The sequence below is a fragment of the Urocampus carinirostris genome, chromosome 17 (genome assembly GCF_059441175.1).
Source record: "Urocampus carinirostris isolate Australia breed hairy pipefish chromosome 17, RoL_Ucar_1.0, whole genome shotgun sequence".
Classification (NCBI taxonomy): Eukaryota; Metazoa; Chordata; class Actinopteri; order Syngnathiformes; family Syngnathidae; genus Urocampus; species Urocampus carinirostris.
This window is the reverse complement of record NC_142365.1, coordinates 23,735,893-23,762,583: the sequence shown is the minus strand read 5'-3', so window position 1 is coordinate 23,762,583 and position 26,691 is coordinate 23,735,893. Positions and strand designations below refer to the sequence as shown.

The following is a 26,691-nucleotide window of genomic DNA, read 5'->3' as shown; positions in this document are numbered from 1 at the left end:
TAGGAAGATGCATTGAGCAAAATCTAGGGCGATTCTGGCGGAAAATCTGTTAAAGTCTGCAAGAGACTTAAGAATGAGGCGCAGGTTCACCTTCTAACAGGACAACGATGCTAAACATAAAGCAAAACCTACAATATAATTGTTTCAAACTAACATTATAAAGGTGTTAGAATGGCAAAGCCAAAGTCACGACCTCAATCCTATAGAGCATTTGTGGAAAGATCTGAAAAAAATGCTGCTCAAAAACAATCACCATCAAACCTTGAAGAACTTGAGCTGTTTTGTAAGGATGAATGGGCAAAATTGATAGCATCAAAAGGAGTTTGTACAACATACTAACTCGAAGGGGCCAATATTTTTGCAACGCCTACTTTTAATTCTTATTATTTGTCAATAGAATATAAAAGGTTGAATAAATTTGGTTTCTTTACATGATTGTGACACACATTTTGATTTTTAGAAAATATTTTTTCCAAGAATTTAGTTTTTTATCCACACATTTGTAGCCTGAAATATGGAAATATGTCAAAAAGTTACAATACTTTCGCAAGGCACTGTATTATGTTTGTTTTTACTTCACAAAGAGAAAATGTGAGCTTTACTAGTGTTTAATACAAATTACTTGTTAATTGGAATCAGCAAAACAACATTCATATTATCACTAATGACCAACAAATGGTAAGGTAGGTTAAGAGTTGACCAAGGTAACAACTGCTGCAATTTTGGGGTAGAGTTACTTGCTCATAATTCCATCGACAGTGGTTTATGAGTTGCATACGGCTTTATGAGACGACACTATCAAATGTCAAAAGTCATCACTCAGATCCTAGCATCCGTACCAAGAATTTCATGTCACCATAGTAATGTCTGTAACAGATCAATTTATTGGTAACAATGACTCTTTTGGTATAGTGTACTTCAGCAAGTAGTAAATAAAACACATTTTTAAATAAAATCTTGCTAACAATTGCAAAAAAAAAAGAAATAAATAGAAAATCAGGTCTAGTATTTTCCAATATTCTATGAATACATAACATCTACATTATAAGTTAATCAATTGAAGCTACTCTATAAATACATCACCAGCATGCACAATACTGTAATATGGAGAGTACTGGAGCAGTTGTCATCTTACACCCAAGCAACAAAATACTGTCAGGCAAAATAAAATTGCAGATAAAGTGAATCCACAAACCCCAAATGCAGCCTTCTGGTAACATTGCATGAACTCTGGCCGTCGTAAAATACTTCAGTTTTACGGTTACAGACGATAAACTGCAAAGTAAGTTGGAACCGATTATTGTGTTGTGATCATTCTCTTCAACCAATCTCCGCCCATTCTTTTGTCACGTGACTTCCGTGAATATCATCGTTTACCCCAAACATCAGGAGCCAATTGAGGTTATTATTGTGACGACGATACTGACACTAAGGATTAGGTGTCCAAAAACAGTTAATTTATTCAATAAAGCACACCAGCACGTGATAGGGACAAGCTGCACTAAGTTTACTTTATGAACTTCTATATTTAGTTACAGTATGACTGTGTGACTTAGCTGGACACACACCTGACACGAAGCGAAACAAAAGAACACTTATTTTTTTTCCTCTCTATCTTCTCCCGAAGTACGGAGTCAACCTGTTTTTCACTCAACGACTGTAGTGTGCTGCAACTAAAGATGTCACGTCATTATGCAAGTATGTAGACACTCCTAAAAGCCGCGTTTGTCATCTGGGTGCTTGCCCTCTCACAAAAAGCAAGGCCATGACATTCAAGGTTACTGAAATTTTCCTTGTTGCTCATACGTCAAACTCGATTTCTGGATACTCTTCCCCCCCACGCAATGCAATAAGATACCTCGGCTTCATTTGCGCACAGGCCGTCTTTACGCTGGCGCCAAGACACAATTCTTGCTCCTCGGTGGTAATCAAGCAAATGCCGCAGAGGCTACCAAGAAGGGTTTCGTTCTCGTCTTATTATATAGATATTTTTTAGATCTGTAGTTTACACCTCAAGTTAAGGTCTTCTTTTCTTCTATTGTTTCGCTTTTAGTTTGTGGAAAAATAAAGTACAGCAGTTGCGTTAGTACCGTTTGCTGCTGATGTTCCACCTAAAACTCCCCCACCCACTGTATATCTTAATTTCTAACATTTTCAGTATTATTTTATTTTGTCATTTGTGAGCGTGACTGTTGTGGTGTTTTTGGGTAGAATGAGGTCGCAGGCCCTTCTTAGTTGTTGCCCTCGCCTCCTTCGTCGTCCTGCTGGTCGCTCGTCCACAGCGTCAAGTTGTCTCGTAGCAGCTGCATGATAAGGGTGGAGTCTTTGTAGGAGTCTTCGTTGAGGGTGTCCAGCTCTGCGATGGCATCGTCGAAAGCGGTCTTGGCCAGGTGGCACGCCTGCTCGGGAGCGTTCTGGATCTCGTAGTAGAAGACCGAGTAGTTGAGAGCTAAGCCCAGACGGATGGGGTGAGTGGGCTGCATGTGCTCCTTGCTGATCTCATGGGCTTCGTTGTAAGACTTCTCAGAGGATTCCACCACGGCGGCCCGCTTCTCCCCGGTGGCCACCTCGGCCAAGTAGCGGTAGTAGTCACCCTTCATCTTCAGGTAGAACACTTTGCTCTCGTGTTGCGTCTCGTTGCAGTTCTTGATCAGGAAGTTGTCAAGGAGGTTGAGCACGTCCTGGCAAACGGTCTCCAGCTCTTTCTCGATTTTTTCCCGGTAGGCCCGCACCATTTCGATCTTTTTCTCGTTACCGTCAGCCGAGGTCTTCTGCTCAATGCTGGAGATGACGCGCCAGGACGAGCGTCGAGCTCCTACCACATTCTTGTAGGCTACAGAGAGCAGGTTCCTCTCTTCATTGGAAAGTGCTTCATTCAGCTCTGTAACCTGAAAGACAAAATACATGGAACATATTTGGTGTTTCTTGCACTTAATATCACAACTGTAAATTAATCCATTACAATTCTAAATGTCTGTTAGTTGACTAGGTTTGCAACTAACGACATAATAGTCGAATGATTAGATTATCGATCGATTACTCAAAAGATCGGATGATTCATTTAATCTTAAATATAGCATGAATTTGATTTGATTATGTAGAAAATTATAACAAACACAAAAGATGGATACAATCAATATACATCTTTTATTGAACATACTGTGGATTTGTAGGAAAATTCAATAAAAATGCCTGTTTGAAACAAAATAGGAACTGAGACATTAATACCTGAATATACATTTGTCTGTTTTTTGAATAATAAATGAAACTCAAATAAACATGTGTTTATGCCTGTACACCAAGAACAGCAGCAGCAGTAGAACCATAGATATAACATTTTGTAAGGTAGTATTCCGTTCTCTGTAACAAAACTCTGAAAGAAAAGTATTTAATGATTCTCAACAGTTGAAATCAAATGGTTTTGAAAACTGACATTTGTTGTTTTTCTGACTGCATGCATTCAACTTTCAATATGTTTGTCAGGCATAGTGGGGCATAAAAGCTCAAGCTATTTTTTATACCAAATTACAGTATACGCCTTTAAAATGTACAATGCATGTCCTCAAAACCGCATTAGCTCGGAAATGACTTGATTTTACCAGGGCGAGTCACCTGCCCGACTTGCTCTTCAAATTTTGCTGCTTTACCAGAGCTACTGCCATGACATTCAAGGTCCTTTGAAAACTTTGCAAATAGTCTTTCTATTCGCCGTATCCAGGCTAAAATGCTTCTAAACATTTGGTACACGTACTAGGTGCTGACACAACCAATTCTGTATGTTTATCTTACCACTCGAGACGCTATTGGGCATGTGCAACACTCAGCAGAGATCATATTCATGTACCGATGCCTCTGTTGGAAGAGTGAATTTGGCGACAATAGTCGACAATAGAATTTATTATCAACTATTCATTTTAACATATTTTGTCAACAACGTTTATTAATCGTTGTAGCCCTATATTGGACATGCTTTTTTGCAACTAGAAGGGTGAACACCTTCAACATTGACGTCAGACCCCAACAAATGCTGATTGGCTTTCCTCATTGCTCAAAGCTTGTTTTGTACGGTTTTGACGGGCCTTTGTCTGTCAAAGGGATTTAATCCTTAATACTACACTGGGACTGAGCGACAGAGCAGTCTTTTCAGACCTTTTCAGAGTGGAAAGCCTGTTGTTGCCTTTTTTTTCAGCACCAAATTCTGTCCAATGAGCAAACCAGGGCAGGTCTGTTACTTGGCCCAAAACAGCAACTTAGTTGTAATGATACAAAAGTATACCGATATAACAATATTTAATCATCATAATACAAGGAATATCACAATATAATCTCAGTGATCAATAATTTAGACAATATTTCAGGTTAGCTGTTTGTATAGTTAAGGGCCATACTGTAAAAAAGTTGTTTTTTAGATGATGAATAACACAGTAAAATAGCCCCAAAACTCGCCACCAGAAGATACTACAACTCGACAAATACTAACTTTTTTGTTTAACTGATGTATTGCTTTATAAATATTGACACAACTACATATTGCTCTGAGATCCGATCTGCAACCTCAGTGGAAATGTTTAAATCTAAACTTAAAACTCACTTCTACTCCATAGCATATGAATAACCTACTCTTCTCGTCGACTGAAAAATAGTCTGTGTAATATAGTGTAATAATCTGTGAAGCCCTTTGAGAGTCTTCGTGATTTAGGGCTATACAAATAAAGATGACTTGACTTGACTTGACATATTGCAGTAATTCAGTAATTTTGAAATAGCAATATTACTATTTATTTATTATTGTTAACCATTAGCCTAAGAATGACCAAGTTGTTCAGTTGTTTTCCAATTTTAGTCATGCGAGCTTAGTTGGGAGAAATTGAGGTTTTTGCATCTTTATCCTCCTGTTATCCTATTTTTCTGTATTCAACCCGTTTACAGGTTGCTTTTGGGTCAATGACCCAAGACAACAGACGGGTTTAAAGACAATAATTTTTCATGAACTGCATTTAGCAACGGGACTGGTTAGCACATAGGCCTCACAGTTCACTGGTCCTGGGTTCAATTCCGGCTTCCAGCCTCAATGTGTGGAATTTTTATCATCTATCTGAGCCTGAGTGGCTTTTCTCTGGGTACTCTTTCCATATACCAAAAACATGCTTGGAGAGTTTAACGGTAAGTCAAAATTGTCCATATAAATGATTGTCTGAGTGAATGGTTTTCTGTCTCTGTGTGCCCTGCGATTGGCTGGCAACCAGTCCAGAGTGTCCCATGCCTACTGCCCAGAGTCAGCTGGGATATGCATCTGCAACCCAGTGAACCCGTGAAGATAAGTGGCTAGCAACTTAATAAATGAATATAATCATCAATACAGTGTTTGGCCTAGGCGGTTGCAACTGAAAACAATGGTCAAGAACAATTGTGTGTTGACTAAAACAAACAAAAAAAAACACCTGATTAAAAAAAAATTAATTTATTTTTGATACAGTGGTTCCTCTTTCATTTCGGTACGTGACTTTTTTTTTTGCAACAGAGCCTAACGCTATAGACCGCTTGAGACCTCTCACCGCTCATGACCGCTCACTGCCAGCATTGGCTCGCCCAGTTTGTGCATGCAAAACAATACAGGCAAGTAAATCATCTGAAATTTAGTTGTAAAATGTTTTGTGTGTACCTTCATTTTAAGTTACATTAACTACATGTCAACCTCTGCCATTTACTCCCCTTTTTAATGATCGCAAATCCTCCTCATTAAGCAATAATAAACCCTACAAACACAATACGGAAACTATTTACTCATAGCAAGACAGATTATGTAGAATATTGGGACAATATTAGCAATCTTTGACGACATTGTTGTCTGCTACCAGGAACAGAGACAATCTTAATTAGAGCCGAAATATGCAAACCAAGACTGGTCTTTTAAAAACAAAAGAAAAATCCAGAATAAAAATTGTTATACGGCGTACACAATTTGAAATGATCAAAAAACGTATAAATACGCGGAAAACGCATGTTGACAGGTATGCCAGATCTCCATCACTCCTTGTTGCAAACCCTGCATACCCCTTCCTCTGCACCACTTTCCTTCTGACTTTCTCTGTGGTAAGATCTCATAATAATCTCAAAATTCATTTCATTAATATCATTTTATTAATCTGTTTACTGTATGCTTCTATGTTTGATTACTATTTAAATGTGTTTTTTTTGTGATCCGGAATTGTCTTTCATAGCTATTTAGGGTTAATTTTGATTCTTTTAGTAGATCGGGAACAAGACAATTATTTAATCATTTAATATCAGAGAAATGTGCTCGTCAAATGAGCAATCAGGCTAAAAAGCACGATCCTGGAACAAATTAAGCTCATACGAAGAGGTACCACTGTATCTACTTTTTGCGAATAATAAATGAATAACCGTATCACTAACCTTCAAACAATATCATGATTTTCCTGTAACATATGTTTGATGTAACAATATCCTTACTGGTTTCACAGACGACGAGCAAGGTTTTTTTTTCCTTCTGTAAAATGCAAAATCCCGTCGGTTGTCAAGCAACACCACCGGCAGGCGAAGAAAAGCAAATACCTTTGAGGTGACATGAACGCCAAGACGTGCTGTTCTGATTGTCTTCTAAGGCGCAAGTCTGAATATAAATATTTTTTTAAATTCAACCGAGTTGTGCTTCTCTGAGGTTACCTGAAAAGGAACGAAAGCTCTGAGGAAAATGATGGTACGAGCGCCAGTTTCCATAGCAACTGCAAAATCTTTATCAAGGTTGTAATCTCTAGCGAAAAGGATGCTGACATGGCGGTTGGTGTGGACAAAGCTGCGGCAGTGTGGGTGTGAATCCCTACAAATAAACCCATCCCCATCTCGAACCTTTCAACCCACTCATTCACTTTTTAGGGGTTCACAAACAACCTATTTCAATGTAACTGCTTTTAAATTGGACATATATTAGACAGAGAACGATAAACTTGATGCAAAAGATTATATTGATGTAATGTCAATGGCTATGACATCGAAAATAATTTGAATTGCATTGCCAGTGAAGTATTTTATACATTTTAATTGCCTCTGTAAATCTGTTGCATTTTTGAGCCTTGTAAAATCCTATTATATTGTTAAAGAGAGTCTTAAACATCAAAGTTGATTGATTTACCCAAGTGTGAAATTTTACTAAACAAATTCTTCCACTCACGGGATATTTTCACTAACGTCATCTATTTTCCAGTATATTGTGGTGCCAAACACAACACATGATGTTCTTTAATGTGATTAGTTGTATAAATTTAAAAGTGGTGTCCACAACTTGAAATGTTGCTACCCTCTGCCGCCATCTCCTAGCTTGAAGTCATGATAGCAGCCTGTGTCAGCTCATTCCTCAAGCACAAAATTTTTTTTTTCATCTTTTTGGGGGCTTGGGTTGGCACTTGGACTGTATTTTTTAACTTTTACTATTTTCAGGCTACACTAACAAAAAAACCTGGAAACGAGCATTCAATTACTCACCACCCCTGCCCCTTTCCTGATTCTTATTGTGTTGGGAGAACATTGGTGCTAAAAGTAAAATGAAAACAGATCGGCAAGGTGGGAAGTTTTTATAAAGTCTTTTTGAACTCAATTGGGTATCGTTAACACATACTTAATAAAGGAAATATTCTACTTTCAACTTTTTAAAAACACCTTAAACGATGCACCCCACCTTTGACTTTAACCCGATTTCCTTAGTTTCTTAAATACGTGCACAAAACCGTGAAAATATATATCTTGCAAATAAGTCTTTATGACATGTTTGCTCTGGAATGCCATGTCTTATCCTGTTTTATACAGAGGTAAGATAGGGCCTGAAAATTTCAGCCAGACCCAAGTGGCGGGTATATAAACCTGAACCCGTCCAAACCCAAAGGATTAACTTGATTTGATAAATGAGCCCGGAATAAACCCAAACATTTAATCTTTGTGTACCTCAGCGTCAAACTGGCTGAACTACGCACCTTGGGGTTTACCTGAGGCTGAGTTCCTCAAATCAAGTACTGCAAGTGCAGCGCCTAAAATGGCACCAAAAAGACAATCAAATTCTGCAGATTACAAGCTGCAAATAGTGGAAGATTTGGCCAAAAAGCACTAGGAATGTTTGTAAATCTTGTACGCTACTAGCAAGAAGCAGAAATGACATCTGACCTGAGGGAGGTGGAAGGAGGAAGCCGCGCATCGTTTACCCCAACACCAAGGACGAAAATTTCTTTGGATTTAGAGATTTGGAGTTAAAATAAGTTTGGTAACCAGATTCAGATTCAGATTCAGACTCAGATATACTTTATTGTCATTCGTGTACACGTGCATACCGAACGAAATGTCGATAAATCTGACCCGCACAGTTTCCTTGAGCGTCAGCCGGGATAGATAAGTTTAACCATGTCTTCGTCAGAATTTTAGCGCAGCAGTTCATCATCTCGCGGTTCGATGTTAGTTCCAGTTGTAAATGGTCCAGTTTATTGTCCAGAGAGCGAACGTTGGAGAGGAAAATGGATGGGAGAGGCGTTTTGAAGAGTTTAGCCTTTAGCCTAGCGGTTAGCCCGGCCCGAGAACCTCGCTTCCTCCTCCGGTCACACCGCTCTCTTGCCACTCTGCTTCGCTGCTTTGTAGGCCGCTGGGTCTTGTTGACGTAGCAGTCCGAGGCTAAGTAGACACTCCCGAGTGGTCGTAGCACAGAGCGCTTGATTTCTGGATGATTGCATATCCAGCAAAAAAACTGCGATCGTATATTAATCTGCGGTTTGAGTTGAGTTTGTTCGCCGTCAAAACTGAGTCGGAGAAACTGTAGTGAGCCGAACCATTATTTTTATCTAAATAATTACTTGAGTGAAATTAATTGCATATTGTGTAGATCCTCCACGAAGAAAGGGAAAAAAAAAAAAAAGACAGGGAGAGAAAAGCCTAACCGGCCAGACTTAATGATTGACCTTTTAAGCCTGAACCCACCCTGAATTTCGGGCCTGGTTCGGGCCCGGGCCCAAGAGCTTACCTCTAGTTGCATACAATGTTTTACAACGTTGAAGTTCCTACAGCTTAAGGCAAGTAAAGACTTTTTAATACTTTTTATTGCCTTTTGAAATCAAATTTAAGACCAAGTTGACCAAAAAACACCATGGAAAAACAAAAACTACAAAAATTTCTCACACACAATATATCACTTGGCACAGCTTTTAGGCACTTCTCATTAAATGTACACTTTCCTATAGTCCAAAAGTAAACGTCTCTGTCTAAAGTTGCTATATGTATTGTGGGTAGGCCTAAGACATGCGTCTGTTCTGAAAGGCCTGACTGAAACCACATCACTGTTTCTATAGTTCTGTTATTGTGGTCACACCAGGTCGCCACAGAAGTAAATAGGTGCTTTTCTAGAAAAAGACAATAGAGTGCTTCGAGGTCCTAAGATTACCCACAATGCATTGCTGGCGGGCATTTTGGAAGTCCACAAAGCTTTTCACTTCATCGTTATTGTTCAGCGAACCAGTTAGATTCTACATTGTAATGCCGAATACGTGCGTTATTGTTGGCTGTTGTAGCCGAGGGGAAAAGGGTGGGAAGGGCTTCTTTAGACTTCCGAAGTGTGTTTACAATCAGGGGATTGAAGCTCAGGAGAAAAGTGAACGGCGAAGACGAATGTGGCTGGCAGCTATCAACCGGTCGAATTTGCCAAAGCTTGACTGTGTTCGTGTTTGTTCTGACCACTTTCTGACAGGTAAATTGAATTATTTATGATGTAGAAATAAATTTTAAAAAGGTTATGGGACATGTGTACTTCATGTACATCTGTCGACACCATTCAAGTATGGCTAGGTTAAATACTGTAAGTGTTGTTTCTTGAGTAACATTTCCATACTTTTGTAATTTTGAAAATCCTTCAGTTCACAAAAGGGACTTGGGTGGAAAATAAGATAGTTAACAAGTTCGATGTAAGTCACACACGGCAACAAATCGGAATCAGACTTCCAGTCCTTGTTTTTAATTTTGTAGGGATCCAATTTTCCAATAAAATGCAACTTCGCAGCGTACCGCTCGCGTGCTTGCTTGTCTAAACTCTACACGTAGTTTTCCATAGTGTTGATGGACAAAATCCGTACACAAACGAAGCTAGTTGAGTAAATAAATAGACAAACTTGTAATCGCTTGTAATCGACAGACTTCCAAGATGGCGGCACGAAGCCGTGTTACTATTTTTAGCACAAAGCGCGGAGCCCTCTATTGATAAATCTTACTAATTCTTTTTAGTTCAAATAATATAAATCTTATTAATGTGTTCAAATCTTTAAGACTATCAAAAATTAGATTCAAAAATTTATGATGGCAATTAAGGGCTTAAAATAATGAATTCAATGATTTTAAGATTTTTCAAGCATCTGCGAGAACCCTGGTTGATGACAATAAAGACAATCAAATTCAATTCAATATTCACATTTTGTAACACATGTAAATAAAAAGTCCTATGTACTGGATGGGATTTAATGCCGGGAAAGAGTCGAGTTACATCAGATGCAGAATGAGCTCACTACACACAAAGAAAAATATCGACCAACCCCCATATCTCATTAGTAAAGCATGTAGATGACGGTGGTTCTAGACTTGTCTATGCGGCATTTCTATAGATTTGGAAATTATGCAGATCAGGACAGTGACACCCAAGTGACGAAGATAGAAAAACAACATGGCTTCGGTATCTTTGTGTCCGAGTGTGCCGGGTGAACAGAAAGCACTGGCGGAAGTCACGGTGCCGGTATGACAATAGCGCTCTGTCTCCCCATAATGCCCACCAAGCGCGGGTGCGCTCTCGTGACTCATCCTTACACGCGGAAACCACATATCAAAAGATTCCCCTTTGAGAGCTCTCTTTGGTCATTAACATACTCAGGAACTGGCAGAAAATAAGATGTGAATCCAGCGTTATTAAGTAAATGGTCACCGTCTCCAGTTTAATTTACGGAGGTTTGGACGCACGTACCAAAGGCCTATTAGGTCACACTCCTCTCTGTTCTGTGTTCTGTACATCCATGAGTCTTCTTTAGCCTTTCTTGCTCATTTGCTCCGCCGGGAAGCTCAGCTGATGTGACAAGACCCCTGCTGACCTTCTTTTCAGGCAGCAGAGAACAAAGGCGCAGTGCACTACCTGACGTCTCTAGCAGTAAATAGTATTGGGCTAATATGAGGGGTAAGAGATTCAGAATACACAATAGAGGTACAGTATGACGAAACTTCAGGTGCCACATTGTTCGACACTAATTATGTTCATACAACTGCTGAATAAATAATATAATGGCAGGTTTATCGTTTCAAAAGCTCTGTTGTTTAGGGAACCGTGCATACGGTAAACAGTATCACACTTGCACACAGGGTCTCATATGTTCACCTTTAAAAGGTGCAAACCAGATGTTCTCACTTTTTGCTCTTGACTGCCATCTTAGGCATGGAACAAAACTGTAGCTTCTGTGTCAAGCTTGCACATATAGTTAAGTCAAGTCATGTTTATTTGTATAGCCCTTAATCGCAAAATGTCTCAAAGGGCTGCACAGACCATGCTTCAAAATCTTGACCTTAGCAGCAGGTTTTAGATAATGGCATACATCAGGTCCAAGTGCCGGTACAGCGGCTCAAGATGCCCGCACGGTGCAAGAACCAGGCTCGTCGTTCTCCCTCAAGGACAAGAAGACAAGAGTATGAGGTCAACGTCACTCATAAGCTATAAAAGTGTGTCTTACGAATTTATTTAAACACTTTGACTGAAATTGCAGATTGTATTCAGAGAACAGAGAATTTCATAGCACCAGGGCCAAAACAGAGAATGCTCTGGAACCTGCGGATTTCTTCTTGGCTTTTGGAACCACTACTACACCCGCATTTTCCAAGCAAAGGCTTCGAGCAGTAACATAGGAGGCAATTAAATCAGGATGCATAACTGTATGTTACCAACAGAACCTTACAATAACATCTTAAAGTGACAGGGAGCCAGCGCAAGTCAGCTAAATTCAGGGTAATGTCATTAAACTTTCATAGAGTCACTTAACCATTTTCCCAAGGAACATAAAACACAGTTACAAAGGGATTATGTTGCAGGTAAATTGCCCAGACGAAGACGAAGAGCAGCCCATTACTCCAGTGTACAGTGAAGGTCATTTCTAGTGTGTCCTTGCTGTCATGGGTCACATGTAAAGGCCAAGTTCCGTGTACAGTTCTCAGATGGTGTCATATTAAATCAATTCCAAACTTTACTCAGATAGCAGTTTCCGTACATAAAGTGCAACAAAGTGCTGAGAAATTTACATTTGAGATAATAAATGGAATTCGACCAAACATTCAGATGAAAAGACTGAAAGCTATGTAAAAATACATGGAAATTGGTCAGTTACTAGTGAAGTCACTGCCTACCAAAGTACGTAAATAAGATCTTCACTACCAAAAGTAAGTCGGATCTTCACCATGGTGTTGTGAACCCATTGTGCTGCTTGTGTTACAAACACTTCGAATTCCGCAGTCTCTTTGTGATAAAAATGCCTGACTTAAGCACATAACTTTTCTTTCTCTTTTTTTCTACTCTCTTTGTTCCTTTATCTTATATTTTTTCATTTTCTTCTTTTTATCGTTTTTCTTATTTGTTCGTTTTTTTATCCTTTTTATTTATTATCTTTCTTTTTCTCTCCTTTTCTTTTCTTTTCTTTCCATTTCTTTCTTTTTATTACTTTTTCTTACTTTGTCTTCTTTTTTTCTGTTTTCCTTTTTTCTTCTTCTTTTCTTTCCTTTTTTGCCTTTTTCTTCTTATTTTCTCTTCCTTTTTTCCTTTTATTTTTTTTCAATTATTTTTCTGTCCTTACTAAAGACTGGGCAAAAAATAGGCAAAAAATTATACCTTTTGGCCACTTTTGAGTCTCCGTAGTTTGTATTCTTCCTTTTGCTCTTCAAACACTGGCTTTCGGTTGCACTGTGCAATGGGCTACAGCGACATCAGCTGGTCAAATAACACACACATTTTTAATCAAACCTAAAATCCTTTACTTCAATTCCCTTGTCCTCAATACAATAAATTACAGTATGCTCAGCTGTATCTGCATTTGACCATGCTCTATATGTGCAAACAAATTGGTCTTTTTTCTTGTGGTATGAAATAGCGGTTGTGAACTTGCACTTGCAGGGCATTATCGCCAACTACTGTTAAGGAGTGTCATTGACCTTTAGCTATTTTCTTCTTTGTTTAGCATTAACTTGCCAAGGCAAAAGCTAGTGATGCCCTGCAAAACGACCCATTTCTGGGAACCAACCCACCAGTTGGGAACCAATGTTTTAAATTGATCCAAAAGGACCATAAATGATTACTAATTTGCGGTTAAAATGTTCATATTTAAATGATAATTGTGTATGCATGGCGGATGCTGCTATCGGTCAGTTGGTGTGTCTCAAAGGAATAGTGTGAAGCACATTGTAAAGCGCTTTGGGAGGTCTTCATCGACTTGAAAAGATGGGTGTGACGTGAACTGGGCAAAAAACGTATCCACTAATTGACTATAAAATACAAAATCAATGGTCTACTAATTTTAGAAGTGATGAATTGTTTTTAATTCCTACATATGTAGGAAACTGACAGAGATGGGAGTTAGCTCACACCTTGTAGAATGGATTACTGACTACCTGACAGGCAGACCCCAGTATGTGAAACAGGGGGGCTGTACATCGGACACTGTGGTTAGCAGCACAGGATCTCCGCAGGGGACCGTTCTCTCTCCGTTCCTATTCACTCTATATACATCGGACTTTAAGTACAACTCTAAATCCTGCCATGAGCAAAAGTTTGCCGACGACACTGCGATCGTGGGATGTATCAGAAACGGGCAGGAGGAGGAGTACAGGACATTGATTCAGGACTTTGTCCGATGGAGCGACGCAAACCACCTGCACCTAAACACAACCAAGACCAGAGAGATGGTGGTGGACTTCAGGAGAACCAGAACTCACCCGGTTCCTGTAACCATCAAGGGAGAATGTGTAGAATTTGTCCAGACCTACAAATACCTGGGTGTGCAGCTGGACAACAAACTGGACTGGACTGCCAACACAGAAGCTCTATGTAGGAAAGGGCAAAGCCGACTTTACTTCCTCAGAAGGCTGGCCTCCTTCAACATCTGCAAAAAGCTCCTGAAAATATTCTATGAGACAGTAGTGGCAAGCGCCCTCTTCTATGCGGCAGCGTGTTGGGGAGGCAGCGTCAAGAAGAAGGATGCCTCTCGTCTCAATAAACTGGCTAGGAAAGCGAGCTCTGTTGTGGGCAAAGAGCTGGACAGCCTAACAACAGTAGCTGAGAGACGAGCACTGAAAAAGCTGAGGTCAATCATGGACAATCCATCGCATCCACTACACAGCATTATCTCCAGACAGAAGAGCAGCTTCAGCGACAGACTGCTGTCACTGTCTTGTACTACGGACAGACTGAAGAGATCTTTTCTTCCTCATGCCATGAGGCTCTTTAACTCCACCCGGCAGAGTAAAGGCCCACATTAAACCACACCACCTACATTGGATATTACCGAATCTTACTGCAATATGTATTCTGTGTAGCACTATTTAGTTACTCTATATAACACGCTACAGTGGGCATTTGCACGTCACACTGGGAATTTGTATATTGTATTCTTTTGGCTTTATTATTGTACTGTTCTCAGCTCAGGGATGCTGCTGGAAATGTGAATTTCCCTTAGGGGATGAATAAAGTATCTATCTATCTATCTATCTATCTATCTATCTATCTATAAGGGGTTTTTAAGGGTTATTGTTCTATCTTCGTTATTCATTATCCATTATCCGTTATCGGTCAGTTCATAATACGCTACAAAGCCTAGGAGCCGGGACACTTACTCTTAGCCAAAAGGCCAAGCTAAGGTCCTAGCCCTAAAGCCTTGCTGCGATCAGCCTGTGTGGTTGTTATTATTCAAAAATATTGACTGCTTTTGGGCTCTGTTAAAATCCATTATTTTGAAGGAATATGTTTTTTTATCATGGTTTATACAACTATTCAAAAGAATATTCCAACAGAAAAATTGTATTTTCAAGATATTTGGAAAATGGTTACAGTTCCAAAAATAACGTACTTTAATTCTCACAGTTTTTTAAGTACAAACTTAAAAATGTGCCCAGTTCCCTAAATGCATTTGGGTATTACCTGGCACCTCTGCCAACAGAAATAATCACCATCTGTTTTACTGAGCAGGTAGTAGTAACTGGGCTTTAGATCTGTCCTTGACAACAAATCCTTTGGCACAATATCTTATTGGGAACACATATCCACTGGCCTAGCTTTGAAGGCAGATAGACATGAAATAATATTATATTATGTTTCAAATCTAAGTCACTACAACATCGGATATCTGGTGCTTCTCTATGCAGCATAATAACGTTTGAATATTTGACCATCGTGGGAACAGTATCTTCATAGAGTGCCTTACAAAAGTATTGCCCTCGCCAAGGACTTTTGACATATTTCAGGTTTCAAACTCTCATCTCATCATTAGCTGCACCGCTTATCCTCAGTAGGGTTGCGGGGGTGCTGGAGCCCATCCCAGCAATCATCGGGCAGTGGGCAGGGGACACCCTGAACTGGTTGCCAGCCAATCGCAGGGCACACAGGGACAGACAACTCGCTCGCTCATTCACACCTAGCGACAATTCGGACCGGCCAATCCACCTAAAATGCGTGTCTTTGGAATTTGGGAGGAAACCAGAGTGCTCGGAGGAAACCCACGCAAGCACGGGGAGAACATACAAACTCCGCACAGGAAGTCCGGTAGCTGAATTTGAACCCACACAGGAGGTTCCCAAGACCTTAGAACTGTGCCGCACACGCGCTAACCACTGCGCCGCCGTGCTGCCCTTAGGTTTCAAACTGATGGATTAAATATATTTGTTAAGAATCAGCAACATGTGAGACCAAATCGTAAAAAGAAATCAAATGTATTCAAAATTTTATCTTCTGCTAACAAAAAAAGGAAATGGGCGGTGCAAAAATATTGGCCCCCTTTGAGTTAATACTTTGTACAACCTCTATTGCTGCAATCACACCCACTAGTCTTTTACGGTAAGTCTTTATATAAGTTTTGCACATTTTTTGCCCATTCTTCCTGACAAAACAGCCCAAGTTTCATAAGGTTTGAGTGTGATTGTTTCATTTTTCGTATTTCCACAAATGCTCTATGGGATTGAGGTCTAGACTTTGCTTTGATCATTCTAACACCTTTACTTTATTGTTAGTTTTAAACCATTCTATTGTAGTTTTTGCTTTGTGTTTAGGATCATTGTCCTGTCCGGATGAGAACCTGTGCTCTATTCTCAGGTTCCTTGCTAAGTGCCGGTACAGCGGCTCAAAATGCACGCACGGTGCAAGAACCAGGCTCGTCGTTCTCCCTCAAGGACAAGAAGACAAGAGTATGAGGTCAACGTCACTCATAAGCTATAGAACATAAAATCGCCCTGTATTTGAGGAATAGGCTGACGGAGGCCAGGAAATGGCGTCACAGAGTAGCAGAATTTCAAATCCCGGACAGAACCCTAAGGTCTTAATGATATGTTTATCCTGGAGAGCCACGTCTAATCCCGTTGTGAAGAATGTTCACTATGTTGTTGTCAATGGCCGTTAAGACAATGCTAGAAACTAAGAACACATCAAGTCCTAAATGGTAAATGCTCTGCATTTACAGTATACCAGTATAGCGCTTTTCAAGTCATTGAAGACCTTCCAAAGCGCCTTACAATATGCTTCACACTTACCTGTTAACACACACACACCGATGCAAGCCATGCTATCTGGAGCATTAGGGGTTCCGTGTCTTGCCCGAGGATGCTGTATTACGGTATATTTCATGATGTCGTTTTTAAATTGTTTTTCTACTGGACAAAATTAAATTACATTTAATAATAATTCATATAATAATTCACAGCCAAATTAAAGGGCTTTTTACGGACTTTTAAAGCCAATTTTCCAGTTTTTCCAGTACCACTAAAAGAAATGATGTACTTTGAAGAGCCACAAATATATCTGCGCTTTATAATCTTGCGTGTGTATTTATCAAAACAAACGATTTTTAGGTCATGAGTAAATTGCAAATTTATTTGTGGATCTGAACTATTTGTGTTTAAATATTTTTTAGACAAATTTCTCCGTATAGAAGTGTAAAATGATAACTTCAATTTTCAGTTAGAGGAAGTTCTTCCTACTTAAATTTATCACTAATAAATGCAATCTAATTTTTTTCTTGACCCATAATAAATGTCCCTAAATAATGCATAATCCTTGCACTGATACACATTTCATTGTGCCCTGTTCAATGTTAGCATGCACTTATCCTCTCAGGCTTGGCCTGTAGGGGGCAACGACGCTTCATAGGACGATGCCATACAAACTAATGCCATCTGCTGTTAATCACTAGAGAAGAAATACAATGGCAAAGCAAAGCCACCAGAGAGCAGTGGTGACGTCCTTTTCGAGCAGACTTGTTGAGAAACAGGGCAACAATACAAGCATTTAAAAGCACTTCACCCATAATTCAAGTACTTTCAATCCTTGAAAACACAAAATTTAATGTCAAGCATTTTCAAAAATTTCAAGACCCATCCGAGCCCTGTGTATAACCTCTTTTGAACCTCCAGACAATACATAAAATACATGTCAGGTACCCAAAGGGAAGTGGATGGGAGAATTTGTACTATTTTTTTGGTTCTACTACTTTTGCATGAAATTAAAACATACACCAGCCATGTAAAAAAACATTTCGGGTTATTTTTTCAATTGTCTAAGGGTTTGGGTTTGGACTGTACTTGAAGCAGTCATTTTCTTATTTTCACCGTTTTCATACTATATCGGCAAATAGAAGAGGATGAGTATGACTTCAGTTCCAAGCACCCCCAAACCCCTATTCCTCAAATCTAATGTGTTCCGCCCTGAACAGCTCTGCTAAAAGTAGGACAAAAGCATACAGGCTCAGTAGACAAGGTTCATACACATTTTTCATGGCCAAACCCAATACTCACTTTTAAGGAATTTTAAGCCAATTTTCCAATTTATCCAGTACTATAAAAATCAAAAATCCAGGTTGAATCCTGTATTTTGAAAAGATATATAAGTTTTTGAGACGTATCTCTCTATAGAGGTTTTGAGTAAAGATTATAAATATGTAACTTACATTTTCCGTTGCAGGAAGGTCTTCCCATTATAATTTATCTCTAAGAAACACAACTTATATATAATTGATATGTTATCATTGCACTAAATCACATTTCATAATTCAGGTGTAGTAAGCACCTGTCCTCTTAGGCGCAACCCGTAGAAGGTGATGACGCATCATAGGACAATGCCGTATAAACTAATGCCAGTTGCAGTTAATCTCTATGAAAGAAGAAATGCAGATGCAAAGCGGAGCCACCAGAGAGCACTGTTCCCGTCATTTTAAGGCAGACTTGTTAAGAAACCTCGCAACAATTACAAATATTTACCAGCACTTCACCAAAAATTCAAACACTTTAATGTCCTTGAAAAAACAACATTTCAAGGATTTCAAGCACCTGTACACACACTGTAGCTGAGTTTTCCTTTGCACCACAATTGCTTACTACAAAACTCGAATAATCCTACTCCAAGGCCACCGAGCTGATTGTTAACTCAAACTTCCATCCATTATCTCCACTGCTTACCCTCGGTATGGTCGCTGGGGTGCTGGAGCCCATCCCAGCTATCTGAACTGGTTGCCAGCCAGTCGCAGGGCACACAGGGACAGACAACTCACTCGCTCAATCACACGTAAGGACAATTTGGACCGGCCAATTAACCTGGCATGCATGTTTTTGGAATGTGGGAGGAAACCGGAGTGCCCGGAGGAAACCCACGCAAGCACGGGGAGAACATGCAAACTCCACACAGGAAGGTTAGATCCCATGACCTCAGAACCGTGCCACATACACGCTAACCACTGCGCTACCGTGGTGCCCTTAACACAAACCTAATAGAGAAAATATTCTACTTTTAACCTGCTAAACGACACACTCCACCTTTAATGACTCTTGCCTGACACATTTGCCTAATATCATAGAGGGACGGAGAGACAAATCGTTTCTTCTCAAAACACTTGTAGAAAGTGATAGTGTTCTCCATCCGGGCCCCGGTGTTATGGAATGCCCTGCCTCCGGAGATAAGATCAACAACCTCAATGGAAGTTTTTAAATCAAGGCTTAAGACACACTTCTATTCCAAAGCTTATGATTGATGCCCACCTCATATTCTGTATTGTCCTTTACTATGTTTGTGTACTGTAATGCTAAATGTAATTCACCCTGGTCATCCTGAAAGGGGGATACCACTTGTGAGGTCCCTTTTTAAGGTTTCTCTTTTTCCTCACACTGAGGTTTTGGGTTGTTCCTGCCCGCATGTTGGTTTAAGATCAGGTAATTGTGTCATTGTAAGCCTGTGCAGTCCTTTGAGACATTTTAGTGATTAAGGGCTATATAAATAAATTTGACTTAACTTGGCTTGTTGCGAGTACAGTTAAAAGGGTAAAAGAATGTGATATACAAAAACTCAAACAGGCAAAAATGTTTGTTTACTTTTATTAACATCTACAATACCTTTATTTATAAGTGTACAGTAAGTAAGGTCGTGCTCCGGCACTTCTTCTGCACCCCCGCCCTACTTCCACACCACAGCACACAAATTCATTACGGCAACTCAAGTTCCTCCGTGCTCATATAATCTCACATTTTATTCGGTAATATCTTATTTGCATTTTTACTGTATTTTTTGTGTCTATAGTATCCGAATGTGTTTTTAGTGATCAGTAAGATGTGGTTTATAGCTATTTATGGTTCACTCTGATCCTTTTGGGAGGTGGAGAATGGACCGATTCGTTTTCAATGATTTAATATCAGCGAAATTTGATCTATAAGCACAATTGTGGAACAAAATAAGCTCCTATGAAGATGTACCACTGACAGTACCTCCAAGTATTCAACACGCAATCCAAAGTCATGCATTCAGTACGTGAACATACCCTTGGGATCGAATCCTGGACTAGAACCGACCCGATTGGATTTTTTTTTTCTGGTAAAGTTGGTTGCTAAGCCGACATCGGCAAAGGATTCCCCAATTTAAATGCTGGGTGAAGAGTGCAGCCACACCCCTTCCTTTGCCCAGTGCTGCAGAGAAGACACTGGCAGGGAGAGGAGCACGCTTTCCCTCTGACTTTGCATAAATGTAATGGGGTGGACTCACTGCACCGTCCCTAAGTTACAAACCTATGTTGCGTACCAAAACATGCCTTGTTGATGTTTTATTCCTTAAAGAGATCGACATACATAGAAACATTTAGTGCCCCATTATTTTTTTTTCCTACAACGGAAATGTTATAGGATTGTTTTACAGTTGTCATAGTAACTGGGGCGGCAGTAGCTCAGGAGGTAGAGCGCTCGTCTTGGGATCAAGGTATCCCAGGTCGAATCCCGGCTTGTCCGTGTTACATGTCGAAGTGTCCTTGGGTAAGACACTGACCCCCTAATACCCCCAATAAGCAGGTTAGCGTCTTACATGGCTGCAATACAAGGCTATTGGGAAATGTGAAGCACACTGTAAAGCGCTTTGGGAAGTCATTGACTTGAAAAGCGCTATATAAAAATGCAGATCAGATCATTTCAGATCATGGCATGCATAATTACAATTAGATCAATAAAGAAGGTGAAAGCCACAAGGGATGTAATACATATTGTAAGATGTGATACTCAAAATGTTGAAACAAAATACTTTATCCACAGTGATCAAGAATCTAGTATCAGTATTGTTACACGTCCTGTTAATCTCTGAAGTGCAGGATGACACGTAACACCAAAAAACAGAAACTAGATGATGAAGGTGCTGCATTTGAGTCAGATCAGAATAGTTCTCCTGCTACTAGTAACCATAGAAACAAGTCTGTTTATGTGGGGGAACCAACCTCTACCACCCCGGAAAAAAACAGGGGTACCTGCCCAAGACACACTACAGGAGTGGTGCCCCAACGACCCTGGTGGTTAAGGGATCCGTGAACCATGAACTGTGATGTATATTGAGAACTATGCACAGTCCAAGACATCTGTTGAACTAATATTTCCTAAACCAATTTTTCTCAACTGGTGGGTCGGGACCCAAACGTGGGTTGCGTTTTCAGTGGGTCACAAGCCTTGGCCTGGGCAATATAACGCCAAGGGCAAAAAAAGTGACTGAGGGTCAATTACACTCCTTAACAATAGATGGTGATAATGCCCTGCAACTGCAAGTTGATACCACGGAAGAAGAGTGATAACGTTTGTTTCGACATATCAAACATGGCCAATCGCAGATACGGCGGAAAGTATATGACATTTGGATTTTATTGAATTAATAATGCGTTTTGAATTTCATTAAAGGGATGTTTTGTATTTTTAGCACCTCCTAGTGGTAAAAACACCTAATTAATCAAATAAAACAGACAATATTATACACTATATAATGAGCAAAAATATATGAACTATCATACAAACAGACCGGATTGGTGCAAAATGTCAACTTAAAAGTGTTAAAAGCCGTTTTAAAATACTATTTATCATCCAGCCTACTTTAGTTGCCTATTCCACATTTTGTAATCATGAATGACAAGGGATATTTTCTAGCTATATCATATATATTCACAAACAATGGGGAAAATAATGATTTACATGTTTGGCATTGAATGTGTTAACTGGTTTATTTCAACAGTTGATGTAATGCAGTTTTACACCTGAACCAGCTCATGACGCTATACAGACTCAAGTGGGAACTCTGCAAAACACATAATTTTAGCCTTGATTGTCGTACTGGTTTGAATTTGTTAAAAACTAAATATAAAATGAAAGTTTTGGCAGTGCACAGGCAATACGATTAGACTACATTAGATAAAACTACTATGCTGAGCCTACTAAAGCTAAAAGTATATCCTTTACTGCTGTCTAGCGGCCAGAATGAACTTTTGGTTTGCATTGATTTTGAAAATCTTTACTTTTGATAGTAATGGCCTAGAGATCAGCTTCTATTTTTGACATACATAATTTATGGCAGGCCGGATTAAGTCATCCATTGGGCTGTATGTTTGACATGCCTCCCTAAGTGCAATGTAGTGTAAAAGAAATATAACTTACAGTAATGTCCGGATATTTTTGGACAACCCGATTTTTTTTCCCGTATCTACCGTTTCACGTAAGTCGAATGGTCGTAAGTAGGGGAGCGTCCATCTTCAAAGCGCCAGGGAGCCACTAGGGAGCGCCAAGGACCCAAATGTGGCTCCAGAGCAAGTTTAGCGGGTCGAGAAGTAAACTATGTTGGTGATAGAAAGCATCTTCTTTCGTTTAGCTCATCAGAATGCAGAACACAATGTACGATGAAAATTTGTGAAGTAGCCAAACTGTAATAGATTAATTGTGATTCAGCAAGAGATTGCTGTATATTCACTGGGTTAGTGATAATGTTAATGTATTCTTTAGGTCAGGGATGTCAAACGCTGGATCAGTAAAAGGATTTCGGTTCCAAATGTTTTGCTTTTTTTTCAGTATTATGCTTTATCATTCCCCCTACATTAGTAACCTACCCTACATATTACAATCGCGAGTGAACAGCGGGCTTTTCGAAACACAACGCATTTCTTCACAAACAATAGGGAAAAATTATTTTAATGTTTGGTGTTAAACATGTTAACTGGTTTGTTTTGGCCATTGAGTGAATGCAGTTTTACTCGTGAACCAACTCACAACTCTGTACAAACTCATCACTGCGCTCTAACCGCTGGAGGGAGTATTTGGTTTTTATTTATTTTAAAAAAAATCATAAAATTTCATAGAAATGAATGGTTGCTCACAGGTGTTCAGTATACTGACTAATAAACAAATAGGCAAGTCAAAATGAACTACCCATCATGAAAACTCCAAAACATGTAATTATTTTTTAATAAATGAGGATTCTATTCACACTCTTTAATTTAACTAAATTAATTAATGAAGATTTGAGGGCAGTCTGTATTGTAAAATAAATGTAAATGGTCTGCATTTATTCAGCGCTTTTCAGGTCAATGAAGACCTCCCAAAGCGCTTTACAATGTGCTTCACATTTACACATTCACATACACTCACATACTGATAGCAGTATAAGCCATGCAAGGCAACTACGTGCTTATCAGGGGCATTAGTGATTCAGTGTCTTGCCCAAGGACACGCAACATATAACACAGGGAAGCCAGGAATCGAACCTGCATTTGTGTGTGTTACAATAGTAAATTGTAGGCAGTCTGTAGGATTGGGGCATGTATTTTACAGGAACAAACAGTACATCATAGGCCCAAACATAGGCACAAAAATTTACGGTAAAGAAATTTAATTAATTTTCGTCTTTTATTACTAAATTATTTTTGCATCAAACCATTCCTGGAGAATAAAAACATCTTGGACATTACTCAGAATGCAGAAGGAAATCTTTAAATGGTTTGAGACAATAGACAAAATGGATATGGAGTGTCTTGGCTGTGTTCAGTTGCAAGCCCTTAAGGTTGCACAAGCCAAGAAATATAAAGGGTCTACTGCTCCCACGAGTTAGTGTTCACGTTTTCTTCTATTCATTTTTTTCATATGTCTATATATAAGGAAGGGCGGCTCGGAAGCTCGGTGGTAAGCGCACAGCCCCATGGTGCGGAGGTTCAGGGTTCAAGTCCAGCTGTCGCGGCCTCCCCGTGTGGAGTTTGCATGTTCTCCCCGTGCCTGTGTGGGTTTCCTCCGGGTACTCCGGTTTCTTCCTGCAATAATTTCTAATTTGTGTAATCGAATGCTGACAATACTTTTAAGTGCAGTCCTCAGAAAATCAAATGTGTTTAGTCAAAATAACAGTCAAAAGAGGCAAGTCAGTCCTAATTTCAAGGTCAATGATGTTGCAAAGGAATAATAACTAGCACTGTACTCAGGAGTGATTTTAGGTTTAGACTAGAGCATTGGAGGTGCTGAGCACCCAGAGTGTCTAGTTGGTTATTTTTATTTTTCATTTCAATTAAAATGACTCAGGATCATTCAACACTCTTTGAGTGTCATTTTCCTATTGTAAACACATTCAACCTGGGGGTTAACAGAAACACTATTACTACGATTCAATGCAGCTAAAACTAGGTCTAATATCTGTTGATGATAACTAAGTCATGCTATTGGGTGGTAAAATAATTGTTCAACATAACCACTGTATAGAATATTCTCACCGTAATACACCGGAGCCTCCACAGACTCTGCCGCTGAGCTGCAAGGGACACAAGCCAGGCCCAAGAGAAGCTGGGAGGTGGATGAGAGCCGTGCTAGAGATCAATATTTATATATATTTCTGACGCTGCATTGTTAACATTTTTGTTTAATTTTCCTTTTTTTTAAATTTAGCATTTTTCATCATATATAAGCCTATCCGGTCCTTTAATAAGTCAGGTAAAGTCATGTTTATTTTAATCACAAGGAGTCTCCAAAGGCTGCACAGACCATTACAAACTACAGACTATTATTACACCACCCTCTGATCTAAAACCTACATGAAGGCAAGGAAAAACTGAAAAAGCTAAGCATGAGGGAAATGAAGAAACCTTCCAGGATGACTCAGGCTGCAAAGGATTTTGCATTAACAAACTGAAAATAAAATATAAGAAAAAGACAGCTTTAAAAATACTGTATGTTTTGGAGGGACATGGGTTGAATCTTGGGGTTCTTGAGCACCCCAACATTCTGGTTACGCCCATGACTGTACTGCTAATGTGCTGGATTTGACCGCTAGATGACAGTATGTTCCAACTAATAAAAAGCACTGAATGCACTTTCTCGTGATCTACCATTACTACTTCTTGGATCCACCAGTAGGTTGCGATCAACTTAATGAGCACCCTTAACCTAGAGACTCGCCTTTTTTTTATACTTTTAAGATTATGGTTCTGTTGGTATTATGTAAAATTATGCAGTGATTCATATCCTCATATCTTTCTTATTCAATTCCCCCCCTATGTTCCTGCTCGGAGCCTAATGGTTATCTACTGGTGATCCCAAGAACCAAGAAGAAATCCAGCAGTCTCCATTCGGGCCCCATTTTGTGAGATGCTGTACCTTCTGAGATTCGATATGCATCCTCAGTGTAATGGTTAAAATCTATGATGGTGTAATAATAGTATGTGGTCTGCACAGCCCATTGAGACCAAAAAAACATGACTTGACTTGATTTTACATACTCAGAAATTTATGGAAGCCCAGACGGATTAAATCATTCAATGGGCCGTATCCAGCCCGTGGGACGTATGATTGAGAATTACCACTGGTTACTTGACTGTGCAGCTCCAGTTGCCCGGACAATATGCTGCTCGTGAAATGGTGCACCACGGGTGGGCCTTGTGCTGCATTTTGACAGATGCTGCGGCACCGCCTCTGTGCAGAACTGCTGCATGGCCGAGGCTCAAACAAACAGCCATCGATTCATGCAGCTTTTCATCACGCGACAGTTCCACACTTTTTGCTGCAATATGACAATTAAGAGAGCTGCAAAGGGGGGGAGAAAAACCGCACGTCCAACACCCACGTCTGCAAAAAAAGGGGCGCTTATCTCGCGCGCATATGCAGCAGCATCTGCGCCAAAATCGATCGCTATCAACCTTGAGCCAATATTGCTCTACCTAATGCGTCAAAAGCGCACCTGTAAAGTGACGTGCGGTGAAAAGATACCATGTCGATTTCAATCTATTCTCATTTTGCATCACACCAACGGAATCTTCGACGGGTTCACGGTTGGCGTACATATATCGAATTCTGCCACGAGCATCCCTAACGATATTCGATGACCGGTCGCAAAAAAAGGCTTCAATCAGAAGAGGAATCGTCTTGGTGGTGTGTCAGTGAAGGGGGGGTTGGGGGTGATGCCTTCATGACCACGCACAGACCGTAAAAAGGGAGCCTGAGCGAAAAGGCACCGCCCCAAGATCAAGCGCTCCGCATTCTCGACACCACACAGCGCTCGTCGCACTATTAATACTCCAAATGAGTGATTGGACCCCAAATGAGCCTCAGAGTATTGCGGGGTCCCCCTTTTGAACGTTATAACAACGCTATTACGCCGACATTGGTCTGACGGGCCTTGCGGTGCTGTCATTTAACCGCAAAACATCAGTCCCGCAGGTGCTTAGTAACAAAAACGTCAGTTATTAAGGATAACTTTCATATATTGAAATTAAAGACATGGCTGCGAAATGCACCTTGCATGCGCTATTGCCTAGGGGCTAAATGGGCGTGCTTTTACGCACAGAAGCTTAGTGCACGGTGACTAACGATGTGCCACCATTGAATATGATATACGTATAAAAAAAACAGAAAAGGAAAAGGTCAATACTCTAAACGGCTACTTACCGACTTCATGGCAGCTGCCATATCATCATATCGCTCAGCCTGCTCTGCCAGCCTGGCCTTCTGCACCAGTTGCTCGCGGTCCACCATGTTGGATGTTGACGACGTTGAAAGAGCACAAATGTGCAAAATGAAATGTCTTTTTTTAAGAAACAGAGAGAGTGACGGGACTTGATCCTCTCGCCGCAGCTGCTGCCTGCTGTCTGGCTCTGTGAGGCCTGTCGACGGGAAACCCCT

General features: G+C 40.0%; 1 protein-coding gene across 1 annotated transcript; it reads right to left on the bottom strand.

Moving 5' to 3' along the window:
* Nucleotides 1-861: 861 nt before the first annotated feature.
* Nucleotides 862-26,691, bottom strand: ywhag1 (3-monooxygenase/tryptophan 5-monooxygenase activation protein, gamma polypeptide 1). Its single transcript, XM_088321746.1, has 2 exons — nucleotides 26,458-26,691; nucleotides 862-2,888 (listed from the first exon to the last, which is right to left on the bottom strand). The coding sequence occupies exons 1-2, from the start codon at nucleotides 26,542-26,544 to the stop codon at nucleotides 2,232-2,234; spliced, it is 744 nt and encodes a 247-aa protein (XP_088177872.1). The 5' UTR covers nucleotides 26,545-26,691; the 3' UTR covers nucleotides 862-2,231.